The 13550-nt window shown below is 39.3% G+C and overlaps 1 protein-coding gene and 1 long non-coding RNA gene across 2 annotated transcripts in view; one reads left to right on the top strand and one right to left on the bottom strand.

Moving 5' to 3' along the window:
* TARS (threonyl-tRNA synthetase) overlaps positions 1-3446 on the bottom strand; it is a 27982-nt gene extending 24536 nt beyond the window's left edge. The window contains exons 1-2 of the mRNA XM_015817018.1: positions 3339-3446; positions 1097-1180 (exon numbers count right to left, since the gene is read on the bottom strand). Coding sequence (XP_015672504.1) covers positions 1097-1180; positions 3339-3359 — 105 coding nt within the window. The 5' untranslated portion in view covers positions 3360-3446. The remainder of the gene's footprint in view (positions 1-1096; positions 1181-3338) is intronic.
* An 84-nt stretch (positions 3447-3530) lies between these two features.
* On the top strand, positions 3531-11835 carry LOC107288406. Its single transcript, XR_001548903.1, has 3 exons — positions 3531-3845; positions 10966-11068; positions 11240-11835. It is a non-coding gene; the product is annotated as an uncharacterized LOC107288406 (long non-coding RNA).
* The last annotated feature ends 1715 nt before the right edge of the window (positions 11836-13550 follow it).

Genomic DNA, 13550 nt, shown 5'->3' with positions numbered 1-13550 from the left:
TTAGGGGACTGGAGGCTAAAACATATAAGGAACGGTTGCTGGAATTGGGTATGTCTAGTTTAACAAAGAGAAGGACGAGGGGGGACATGATAGCAGTGTTCCAATATCTCAGGGGCTGCCACAAAGAAGAGGGAGTCAAGCTATTCTCCAAGGCGCCTGAAGGCAGGACAAGAAGCAACGGATGGAAACTGATCAAGGAGAGAAGCAACTTAGAACTAAGGAGAAACTTCCTGACAGTTAGAACAATTAACCAGTGGAACAACCTACCTCCAGAAGCGGTGAATGCTCCAACACTGGAAGTTTTTAAGAAGAGACTGGACAGCCATTTGTCTGAAATGATGTAGGGTTCCTGCCTGAGCAGGGGGTTGGACTCGATGACCTCCAAAGTCCCTTCAAACTTTATTATTATTATTATTATTATTATTATTATTATTATTATTATTATTATTATCATCATCATCATCATCATCATCATCATCATCATCATCATCATCATCATCATTATTATTATTATTATTATTATTATTAGATCATAAGCATAGTTGCTTTGCTTAATGACCAAGTTACCAGTCCCAACTGTAGTTGCTAAACCAAGACTATCTGTACAGGTATTTTCTTGTAAGGTTCTTAAGATAAGTTGAGGCAGTTATGATTGGGGAAGGGAGGAAGAAAGCTGAAGGAGAAATTAACTACTTGTTTGTTTTTTATTGTTTTGAATTTAAGACAAAATCAAGAGCAGAAAAAGTAGATGTGTAAGTATAATACTTAATGAATTCAGGACATTTAATTTCCTAATAAGCATATTCAAGATGCAAATGTCCCTAAGGTGCTTTTTCAAGAGGCAACTGGACTTTCTTGTTTTTCTTTGAAGACGTTTCGCTTCTTATCCAAGAAGCGTCTTCAGCTCAAAACTGAAGAAGCTTCTTGAATGAGAAGCGAAACATCTTCAAAGAAAAAAAAGTCCAGGTGCCTCTTGAAAAAAGCACCTTTGCGACAAGCAGGACCTGGATGACTGAGAATCTCCATAGACGTCAAGGTGCAAATATAAGTGACAGTATAATATTTAATGCATGCATTAAATAAAGTTGAGATGAACCTCAGAGCGACTGGTGTCACCAGTTCCTTCCATGTTTTTCTTCTCTCCAGGAACTTTCTTCTTCTTCTCCTTCCCAACAAGAATCTAAAAGAACAAATGAAAGTGATCAAGCCACATCATTCAAAGTGTTTATAAATCAGTACCTTGTTCAAAACACTAAGAACTTCAAGGATTTATTTTTTTTACTAATGAAATGAGCAGTACAAGTGCATGCTAACTAATATAAAATCTTAGCTATTTTCATTAGCTAGGGACAGCTATTTTAATAAATCAAAAGAAAAGATACACATTAGAGATATGTATGTGTAGTTCTCACTTTTAAGAAGTCCAAGAAAGTATCCAAGTTAATTCTAATCATGTATCAGTCACAAACTCATGTAGAAAAACATTTTGTATATTGAAATAAATCTCAGTCATAAATCTGACATGCTTAGGGATTTGAGGGTTAAATTGTGTCCTGATTTTTTTTATAACTTCATATAAACATTACTAGAATGATATCTCAACTATCACATTTGAATTTCCCTCATTCCAACATACATAAAAGAATATCTAGAGATGTGTCTTGAAATCCTTTGAGTATTTAAGGTGATGTAAATGGGATTCAGATGAATTTAACTCTGAGCCTAAAAATGGCCAGTTTTGGAGGTATGTGTTGGGTTATAGTATACATTAGAGTAATGTATTTCTGACAGTAGATGGGGAATTGGGAGGCAAATCCTGTTGCTTTTGTATATGTGTGTGCAGCATCAACACATATACAAAAGGGATAGAGGCTGTATCTCAATGTGCAGTCTGATTGTGATTGCAGATTTAGGCATCTCAAAGTCAAAATAATGTAAAATAAAGAAAGATATGGAAGTGAAATAGCCCCCAAAGAGGAGGAATAGGAGTAGACCAGTTAAGATATTGCAATTTAGCTAGGCCAAGGAGAACTGAAACTACTGCAGAACTAGTCTTGATGTCTCTAACTTCATAGGAAGGGAACAGGAAGTTATTGAAAGTGATAACAAAAGTTGGGTTGAAAATATTTTGCAATTCAGCTAATGTTTTTTAGATTAAAATCAACATAAATAGATGTTGCAACTTTTCTACTGAACATGGATAATCAAGTCCAACACAATTAGAAATAAATTCTATGACTTATCTGGCATGATGACAGGAGAGTGGCTCTATTTTTAGCCATCTCTTTAATATTTCTACTATTAAAAACTGGGAGTTATATCTGAATGACGTAGGAGATGGGATATAATTCTGACGCTGAATCACAGCTTGAAAACCACAGTTAATTCTCATTTTTGGATGTCATTTGGGATTTAAACAGGAAAGAGGAAAAGGAGGAGGGGAGGAGGAAGATCAGTTTATTATCATTCATGTTTTAAACCATCTGAGTTACTGTAATATATTTAGCATCGCCTAAAATTGCAATTAAAATAACTCTCAATTTGGTCCAGATTCATTAGCAGCATCTAAAATTCCTGAATTAGTATAAATAAAATACTGAAATATGTTTCAGATTATTCTAATCAGAATAAGGAAATATATGTTGCATTGAGATACAATCTGGTCACCAGGGAAATGTGTACACAATAAGTGACCACATGATTTCCCCAAAAGCTCTCCACCCATCATCCATCATCCAAGAAGAGAAAATGAAAGTAGGAATCATTTCATAGGGAGAAAAATCATAAAATAAAATAAAAATAAAATTCCCTTCCCTCAATTTCAATCATTTGAAATGCTGCTTGTCACTTTTAAAACCCTAATAATAATAATAATGATGATGATAATAATAATATACATAAGATACCTAAAAAGCTCACCACCCATCATCCGGGAAGAGAAAACGAAAGTAATGTTAAGAATTAAACTCAAAGGAGAAAAATAAAATAACATTTATTTCAATCGATCTCATTTAGATGTGGATTTCAGTAGGCCAGTCTCCATTCCGGGATCTCCCAACCTGCCCTGCCTGCCTGGTCCTTGAACAGCCTTATGGGAGTTGTAATCCAGCACACTGACAGGTCAGGACCCAGGGGAGACAACAAGGGAGGGCGAAGGGGCAAAGCGATCCTAGAAAAAGTAGCGCCGCCCGACCGGCTTATCCCAACCGGCTGGGACGCCTCTTGGACAGCCGGCGCGCCCTGGAAACCCAAACGAGGCCGACCGCGGGCAGCCCCGAAAGGAGCCGGGGAAGCGAAGCCGGGCCGGGAAAAGACGCTCAAGAGCTGCAATTGCTTACCTGCTGCTCGGCCGCCTCCATCCCTCCGTCCACAGGATGAGCCGCTGCCACTTGTCAAGCGCGCCCGGGAGGCAACAAGGAAGCGTTGCCCGCGTGGCTGATGCAACGCGGTGCGCCGGGTTGCGCGCAGCTCTCCGCCCCTCGGCGCCCGAGAGGGACGGCCCTGCCTGGGCGGAGCTTCGGGCGGTGCATGGCCGGCGCCGGGTGGAGGAGATCGGCGGTAACCCGGGGCTTGCCTGGAGGGTCCCCTGTGGATCCCCGCCTTGTGGCGCCCTCCAGCTGGGTAGGAATGGCGTTCCCAGGATCCGCGGGCCGGCAAGCGCTTTTGTGGGTTGCGCTTCTGCGGGCGCCCGGTTGGGTCTTGTCCTCGTTGAAGATTGAGAATCAGCCAACGTGCCAACTGCAGAGAGCGAAAAGTGCCGTGTAGAAACTGGTTGTGTGTCCTAATAAATCTCTGCCAAAGCAAATCAGCTTTACAGTACCTGGAAGTAAGCAGTTCTAAATTAAGTGAGTAGGCTTCGGTAGGGATTGCCTCATTAATGGTTAACACAGCTCTGATTTATTCTGGTTTTGTTTTTTTTTACCACGCGCTGATTTCTAAACAGGTGAGTATAGGTAGTCCTCGACTTACGACCTCAATAGAGCCCCCAATTTTTCTTGCTAAACGAGACGTTCGTTAAGTGAACTTACAAAAGTTCAAAATAACGGCAATGAATTATGCATATATGCTATAATTTTGAAAACCCAAGTTTTTGCACCCCCTGGAATGTCGTCTCACATCCCCAGGGGGTGCGAGCACCCCTGATTGGGAACCCCTGGTTTAGATGGATAGAAAGGGCTGTTCAATCTTGCCCCACAAGATGCAGCAGAGAGTTTGTTTTCTATCTGTCATTGCCTCCATCTACTGGCCACTGGGAGTTTTGCAGTCCAAAACGTATATGACAGGATTAGGATTCCATAATTGTGGACTTCAATTCCAGAATTTCCCAGCACAGGCAGGTACAGTAAATAAGCTATAAAAGTCCAATTTGTTATCCATCATTATTTTCTGGACCACAAAAAATTGGCCTGCTACATCTGAAAGTAAAGATTCCCAGTGTTACCGTTTAAAGCAGACTAGTATTTTTTGAGAGCCAATTTGGTGCAGTGGCTAAAGCACTATGCTAGAAACAGGGAGACTGTGAGTTCTAGTCCTGCCTTGGGCACAAAACCAGCTGGGTGACATTGGATCAATCACTTTCTCTCATCCCTAGGAAAGAGGCAATGGCGAACCACTTCCGAGAAAGATTGGTCCAGTTTTCATGATTCAACCTTTTGACCCCTTTGGCCTGGATAATTGAGACTTCATCGACACACTTCCGAGAAGCCTTGCCCAGAAAACTTGGCAAGTCCAGGCAGAAAATTAGACAAGCAGGGATTTGTCTAGACCAGGGATCTTCAAACCTGGCCCTTTTATGACGTGGACCAACTCCCAGAATTCCTCAGCCAGCATGCCTGGCTGAGGAATTCTGGGAGTTGAATCCACAAGTCATAAAAGGGCCAAGTTTGAAGACCCCTGGTCTAGGCAGTCTCCAAGAATTGGACACGATTGAATGGAAGAAAAAGAATGTGGTGTTCAGTTAGTATAGATAAGGGGTAGGCAAACTTGGCTCTTTAATGACTCGTAGACTTCAACTCCCAGAATTCCTGAGCCAGCATGGCTCAGCTTGGAAACCTCTCCCTTTCCCCTCAGCATGGCTGGCTCAGGAATTCTGGGAGTTGAAGTCCATGAGTCATAAAAGAGCCAAGGTTGCCTACCCCTGGTATAGGTAGTCCATGGCTTATGACCATAATTGAGTCTAAGCAGGTCACCATGTGATTTTACAACCTTTTTTGCAGTGGTCGGTAAGCAAGCAGGCAGTTGTTAAGTGAATCCATTTTCTATAGTGGGCATTTTTTGCCAAAACCCAGAAGTAAATCTCAGTTTCGGGCAAAAAAAAAGAAAGAAAAAAGAGTCATAAATCACAGTCACACAACTGCAGAAAGCTGCAAACTGCTGTAAACATGGAGCAGCTGCTGAGCACCCAAAATGTGATCACGTGACCACAGGATTATGCAGCTTTGGCTGTTGGAACTTTGAATTTGGGTCATAAGTAGTCCTGTTGGAACTTTGAATGGTCGCTAAATGACCGGTCATAAACCAAGGACTACCAGTATTCTAAATAACCAGCCACCTCTGCAAGGGAGGTGAAAGATGTATGTGTATGTGTCATATTCCTTTTTTACAAAGAAGGTAGAACATGGATTACAATGCCACACCCATCTTCTTGCAGATTTTGAATCCTTACTCATCCCTGGAGTGCTGCCTCTTCTTTCTTTCCCAGTCGAAATGTGGAATTCTGCTCTTTTTCCTTCTACCTTGTGAAGAAAAGAAATTGCTTTCAAAAAACGGGCAGGAAGAGGGGGAAATTATGAATGTTAATGTTTGGGGGCTAAAATGTGAGGGTATAATGGCACCTTTAAGGCAAATGTGCTACTCCTGTCTGGGTATCAGAATACCAGAGTTGGAAGGAACCTTGGAGGTCTTCTAGTCTGACCCCCTGCTGAGGCAGGAAACCCTATTTCAAACAAATTAAAACCTCCAGTGTTGGAGTATCCACAGCTTCTTGAGGCAAATCGTTCCACTGTTTTATTGTTCTCACTGTCAGGAAATTTATCCTTAGTTCTAAGTTTGTTCTAAATTTGTCCTCTCCCTGTATACAGAGTGACAACTTCAGGTTGTTTCACTTATGGGCTAAAAATGAGATGAAGACAATATTGTGCTGCTAACGAGTTGCACAGAAATTTTATAGCAATTTGATATTGCTGCAATATCCAAGCATGTGATGAGGGACTGATAATAGATTAGATGCTTTTGTCTAACTCATGGAGTGAGTCACATCTGTACGAGTTGTGAAGTAGACAATATCACAATGCATTGGTCAACAGTAACCCAAAAGCAAATAGCATTGTCATTAATCCAAACTAAATTAGATAAATTAAGAAGTAAGAACCAAGTTTTAAAGTTTTTTTAAAGTTGCACTTTAAAAACTTTAAATATGGAAATAGGCAGTGTTCATTTAAAGTGTGCAAATACTGTAGGTACCTAATATTAGAAATTGCTATTTCACTCAAAACTGTTTAGTTATGATTGTGGAACCAGAAAAATATTATAAGCATAAAAGTGATTCTGTAGATTAATCATTTTTATAGTATGCTCACTTTTAATGAAAATCTGCATAATTATTTTCTTTTTTCCTATGTTATCTCTGTTCTGATTATACTTATGGAAATGTGATTTTATGTTTGTTGAATCTAATATAGCACAACAGTTTTTCAAGAATTTTGGGTTTTTTTGAGAAAGCAACTTACATATAAAAAAACACAAGAATCAACTAATCAAATCTTCTCCTAAATTAAATTCTTCCTTTTCCGTCCAGATATGAGACTCTTACACTCAGAGTCAAAAATCTTTTTTTCTTTCGGCATCTAGACAGGCAATAATACCTCTATGTTACAAGAAAAAATGTTTTTTACTCAGGCTCAGCATGGTAATTCAGATTTGGATTGAAAAAGGACTATTTTCTTCCCTTTCCCTCCCCCTCCTCTTCCCCTTCCTTCCTTCCTTCCTTCCTTCTTAAAGAAATATTAAAGGAATTGTGTGGATTTTAGAACTGAGTATATTGTGAACAAATCTGACAGAGCCAAAATAGTATTTTGCCAGGAGATGGCAGCAAACTTACATGTTTCAAAAACAATGGCTTTTTTATATATATACATATATGTACATATATATATACACACATACACATGTATATAGCGATATATTGATATATATACTGATTGTTTTACATCAGGAAGATTGTGCATGATTTAAATAGAAAGTAGATGCTGTTGTTTGATTCTTCTCAGAAGTAGGAAAAAATAAAGAGGTCTAAGACAGCCCTTATGCTAGCAGCTCTGGAGCCAATGTATATTGCAAAATTTTATCAAATCAAATTTATTAAACCTATAACCTATAACAAATTAATTATAAACTTTTTTGTGAGATACTACAGCAAAGAGCTATAGGACACCATGTGAGACTGGGATCACAGGAAGTAGGGATTAGACTTTTCTTTGATCCTGATAAAAGTCTCTCCATCCAAATCCTACTTTTTCCATCTGGATCCTAGTACAGGGATGGAGAATCTGGATTGTAGTTTCTATTCCTGGACTCCACCAGTCAACATTCTGTAACTGATGGAGTCCGTAACAAACCCTCCCTGCCTGACTGGTTGGGGCAGGACAATGTAGTGAGAAAAAGACAGTTCCACAGGTAACTTGGTCCCATGCTACGTAGGGTTTTAAAAGTCATAATCAAAACCCTGAATTCAAGTCAGAAGCAAACTGGCACCCAATGCAGCTCACACAGTAAAAGTTTTATATGTGTCATCCTTGGGGTGCTCAAGATTGCTCACACAGCTTCATTTTTGATACTAGCTGAAGCTTCCAGATACTTTTCAAGGATAGCCCTCTAGAGTGGATTGCAACTAATACAATTATCCTGTATCTGTGCCTTAGAAATTATGGACTTTAGACTATTATATGTTGACTATAAAAGATCACCTCAATGAGAAAAAAAACTATTATATATTGAGTGCATGAATGCTATTTATTTATGTATAAAAATGATTTCCCATTAATTTCTGGGACACACACAAGTATGCATTTATGCCCATTTCTATGCACAGCTGTGATATTTATACAGTCCACCCAGCATGTGGCACCAGGGGAATAAAAAAAATAGCCCAGTTTGTCTAAGAAAAACCACAGCTCGCGAGCAGAGAAGGAGCAGCGTTTTGTATAGGTGAAATGTCCTGGGTCAAATCCTTGGGTACAGACTGACACAAGTACGAGACTGTATCTGTTTCTCCTACTTGGGGATCTGGTTTGTTTGGTCTCGTGTTAAATTTACTTAAAAATTGTGGTTGGAAAGATCGACTGGAATTAGAACGTTACGAAGTTCAGATTCTTCTTAAAACCAACTGAAAAGAAGCCAGCCATGAAAATACAATCCAAGGTAATTACAGTGTGAAAAGTGGAAATTATTGTGCCAGAAAAAGGCCAAGAACTTGAAATGGGAGTAATGAGATGTGAAAAATGGAATAAAAGATTACAAAATCAGTATGGCCTATACAGTTTTGAAGACACTCCATCCCCTAGGAATGGTAACTATTTCCAGGGTTAAATTCAATTTATACATCCTAGAAAAAAAAATTCTCTTCTAGCAAGTGAAACCCATTTAAGTGCATAAAAGCAAATTGATGTTTCTAATTGGCCTTTCCAGAATGTGGATATCATCAGGAGATTCAGAAATAGGAATTGATGGCAGATTGGCTTTTCAAACCCAACAATTAGTTGGTACAATTACAAGATTTTTGGCATAAGGAAATTAATTACTTCCATATATGTAATATTTCAACAATTTAATCTGAGATTTATAATCTCTTGGTTTGGAAATATTAAAATTAAATGGGGGGAGAGACAGAAGGTTCTAGAAAACCCACAGAGTAATCTGAAAAATGGAGTCACTGTGGGAGTTTTATTCTCAGACTAAGCACAACTTTCTTAACTGCAGTGAAAAAGAAAAAAAGCAGAGCGAAGCTAAGAGATTGTGGTATAATGTGGTATAATGTGGAGCCATGGTGGTGCAGTTAAGAGCCATGGTAGCACAGTGGTTACAATGCAGTTATCATGGTTCTGTCTGATTAAACTCTTCAGAGAACTTCAAGGCATTGTTTACCTTAAAGAATATTGGAGTAGCAACACATCAGCAGTACATAGTCCAAGCCAAAATCTGACTTCCCCTCCCCTAAGCACATACTATCAAAGCACAATTCCCTCCTCTAACTAACAGTCATAAATCACATTCTCCAATTAGTTTGAAATGCTGGCTTTCCCGCCAGTTCTTCATCCCTGCCATGTCTTATCATCTCTTATTACAAAAAACCTTGGTTCCCACCCTTATACAACTTTGTTATGTCTAACTAAACTCCCAAGCACATTCCTCCTCCTCCCCCCCCCCCAGTATCATCTAATTCTAACTCTAAGAGTAAAACATAAAAATAGAGGAAAATGGCTGCATCTCCATATATTGTCAAAGCAAGAACATTCGATGTTAGCAGCGTTGACAGCAGTATTGCAGGCTAATTCTGCTGCCTGCCAGCAGTTCGGCAGTTCGATTCTCACCAGCTCAAGATTGATTCAGGTTTCCATCCTTCCAAGGTCAGTAAAATGAGGACCCAGACTGTTGGGGGCAATGGGCTGACTATAAACTGCTTAGAGAGGGCTGTAAAGCACTGCAAAGTGGTATATGAGTCTAAGTGCTATTGCTGTTGCTATCTCATAGAGCAAGGGTTTCCACCCTGCGGACTTGTGGACCTCAGCTCCCAAAATTCCTCAGCCAGCATGATTTTTCCCAGCAAGAGCAACCCCAGAAGATAGGAAAAGTGACTGATCCAAGGTCAACAGAAAAATATTGTCTCCTCTTTCCTTAATCTTTTGGGAAAGATTGGGAGTGGGATGGCTCAGTGGTTAAAGACCCCGAGCTTGTCACCTGGAAAGGTGACAGCCCAGGTTCGAGACAACAGAATGCACAGCAGGATGAACTCCCATTACTTGCCCAAGCTCCTTGCCCACCCAGCAGTTTGAAAGCATGCAAATGCGAGTAGATAAATAGGTACCACTTTGGTGGGAAGGTAACAGAGTTCTATGCTCCTTTGGCTTTTAGTCATGCTAGCCATATGATCACGGAAGTGTCTTTGGACAATGCTGGCTCCCTTGACTAAGAAACAGAGATGAGTATTCCCCCTTAGAGTCAGACAAGGCTGGACAGAGGAAACCTTTATCTGGGATAGATTCAGATTTCTGGATATGCCATGCCTCATTTCTAGCTTTGAATTCTTTTACCATTCTAGAATATAGGACTCAACCCAGATCCCAAACACACAAATTCACAGGCCACATCATTTTGTTATGATTGTTGTCTGCATAAATGCTATATACAGTAAAAAAAAGAACAACGGGTTGAATTAGACCAGGGATGAGAGGAGAGATGATTAAGACCAAACTGTATATTATACTGCACACCAAATGCGTGCCATGGATTTATGTTCTAAATGAAAAGCAGCTTTAGAGGAATGCACTTTTAAGTATGTGTGTGTTTAGGGACAGATTCAGTTCTTTCTCTCATGAACTATTCTGCTGCTCACACTCGTTTTCCCTTTATAGAGGATGCCAGAAGAGTGTTCACAAGCAAGATGCAGCATCTGGAACCCCCAAAGATAAAAATAGCTGGAAGGAAAAATCACAGTGGAAAAAACAGATGTATAAATTACACAGGCTGCTGACCAGATCTTTACTTGTTTTTTGTTTATTTAATTTTTTTTTTAAAAGCCCTGCTGAGGCTTCATTGTACACATTTATGCCACATGTAGTTTGACTCCTTCTGTACATCCCTTGTTCTTCTTTAGCTGACCCCATTCCAAGCTTCTAAGAATGGTTGAGGAATTCTGTGTTCTACCTCCCACACTGATGGCAGCATGTCTTCTTGTCTTCCTTCATTTAGGCTGAACCAGCTTCTGGCAGGTCACTTCTCAACAACTTTCCTTACTCCAAGCGTTTCAGCTCCCATCCTAACCGAGACCAGAGACACTGAACTGCAGTCTCAGGTAGGTTGATGGGACCCAGAACTCTGATAAGACTTCGTGTTGATACTTGTCTCAGGGCTCCTTTTGGTGGGCTGTCATTTGTGCCTCTAATAATACAAGGCTGTATGGTGGCATTGTGGGAACTGAAATAGCAGCTTTCCAGAGAAGGACTCATTGCTGCTATTTTCACAGGTAAACTAAATGGAAACCTACAAAGACGCCAATGGGCACAACAAACAGGCTAATTTTGATGCCACTTTCAAAACTTGCACAGCCCAACAACTCATCTGCCCGCTGCACAGATTGGAATCCACCTACGAAATCCCCTCCAAGATCCTTCCAAATATATCTTTCACAACTGATAAGAACCTCTGGTGTTCTCGGGTTCTAAAATTTAAATTGGCAATGACAGCCATGCCATAAGAGTTTGAATTAACCTTCTGCCATGGTCACTAACTTCACAGGATTATTCTGAAGATCAAAAACGACAAGATGACCACATAGCCATTTTGATCACTCTTGAAACAGAGCAGAGTAAGAATTCTGTAGAACTAGTTGAACTTCTGTCAACATGAGTTGTTCCAGTTATAAGTCATAAATTTCCATGCTGCGTAAGAACTGCCACAGTGTTTTTATAAGATGACTGATCACATATATTATTCTCCTTTATCCCCTTCCATTTTAAAGTAGTGCCTTGTCTGTGCACTTTTTGTTGTAATCTATTTTTCTGAGTAAAAACCCTTAGGAACTCTTGTCTCTCCAACCTCACCAATGAAAAACTCAGCATTTTAAATTAACAAAGGAAGAATAAAAATAAAAGAAAGGGAAGAAAATATTTCTTTATTGGAAAACATCTGTTTGTCTTTAATGTGGTATAAAAATTTGCAAGGCATCACTAAGCTATGCCTTTTGCATTTATAGTTCCACTTTATTTTCCATCCATCTATAGGAATTTTGCTGCAAATACCACAACTGTGTTTGTAGATGGAGTTTGTTTTCACTCTGACCTAAATTTCAGCAAGAATTAGGAAACCAAATTAAAGAAAAGCATCTACAGAATGGCACATCTGTTGAAGCTGCCTGAGGACATTTGCATGATAAATGTTTACATGTTTTCGGACATGGGAATTCTGCAGCCAAGCGGGATGTCCCTGACTCTGCGTGTCAGTGCCCAGCTTGTTTTCTCAGCTCATAGCTGTTGGATTGTTGTCTCCAAATTCTGTGGAGAAAGCAAAAAGTTCAGTCTTGTTTGTTCAAGGGGGCCACAAAATGCATCTCAACAGTAGAACCACTTTAAGCATTTCTTATGTGGTCAATCATATTGAGAATATTGCTGTGAGGCAAGACATACAATTTCAAAATTTGTTTTGCTGGGTTTAACTTAAAATTCACATGAGACCTATAAAATGACTAAAAGACAAGGAACAACCCATCTATTCACACGTCCCTTCTTGAATCAGCAGCAATTAGATCCACCTTTATTCCATTCTTATTTTCATTTACGTAAACATTTGAATGTAATATAATATCTGTGTGGCACAGTACTGCAGGCTAACTCACTGCTCACTCCAGGAGTTCGATTCTGAACGACTCAAGATTGACTCAGCCTCCCATCCTTCTGAGGTGAGTAAAATGAGGACCCAGAGAGGGCTGTAAAGCACTATGAAGCATATATAAATCTAATTGTTATTGCTATTGCTATATCACAAAGTTAAACATTAAAATACAAACTAACATAAAAAGGGAAAGGAGAAGGGAATAGCAAAACAAATTTAAAGGGACCAAAAAATTAACAAATTTATAACAAAGATGACCTCCAACTTTCTTTTAGAGATAATAACAATTCCAACAACCTATGTCTCAATTTAAGCAAATAATACCAATATCTTAAAATACTAATAACCAACTTTCTAAAATACCCATATTCATAAAATCTTCTTCTCTTAATTTTAATCCAAGAGGTAATAAATTGTCAAATGTGAATAACCTTATATTTAAAAGGCCACAATGTTTCTCTAATTCAATCCAATCTAATCCTTAAATCCCAAAGTTAAAAGGTGATTTTTCTTCTTGTCTTGCAAGAAATCTAACCGGTCTCCAAGTCACAAGAAATTTAGTCAAATTACTATCTCTAAGCAATCAATTTTACCATCTCAGCTAGCACCAGGATGTAAAGCTTTTTTTAAAAAAAAATAAATAAATTCACATATTGCACGTGTGATAGCCACAGCAAATTAGTGGAAGATGCTTCAGCTTTCTCTTTTCTTATTAAGGCCATAACCCAAGATATACTTTCTATGAAATGTGTTTCTGTAAGACAATGCTTAGGATTATGCTCTGGACATGTAGATGTTTGTGGTCACATTTTGTGATCCGAAATGATAGCAAGAGCAATAGATTTATATATTGCTTCACAGTGCTTTACAGCAGTCTCTAAGCCAGTGGTTCTCAACCTGTGGGTCGGGACCCCATTTGGGGTCGATCGACCATTTCACGGGGGTTG

The sequence above is a fragment of the Protobothrops mucrosquamatus genome, unplaced genomic scaffold, assembly GCF_001527695.2.
Source record: "Protobothrops mucrosquamatus isolate PMUCROS unplaced genomic scaffold, P.Mucros_1.0 scaffold548, whole genome shotgun sequence".
Lineage (NCBI taxonomy): Eukaryota > Metazoa > Chordata > Lepidosauria > Squamata > Viperidae > Protobothrops > Protobothrops mucrosquamatus.
The sequence above is the reverse complement of the archived record's forward strand: the minus strand, read 5'-3'. Positions and strand labels throughout refer to the sequence as shown.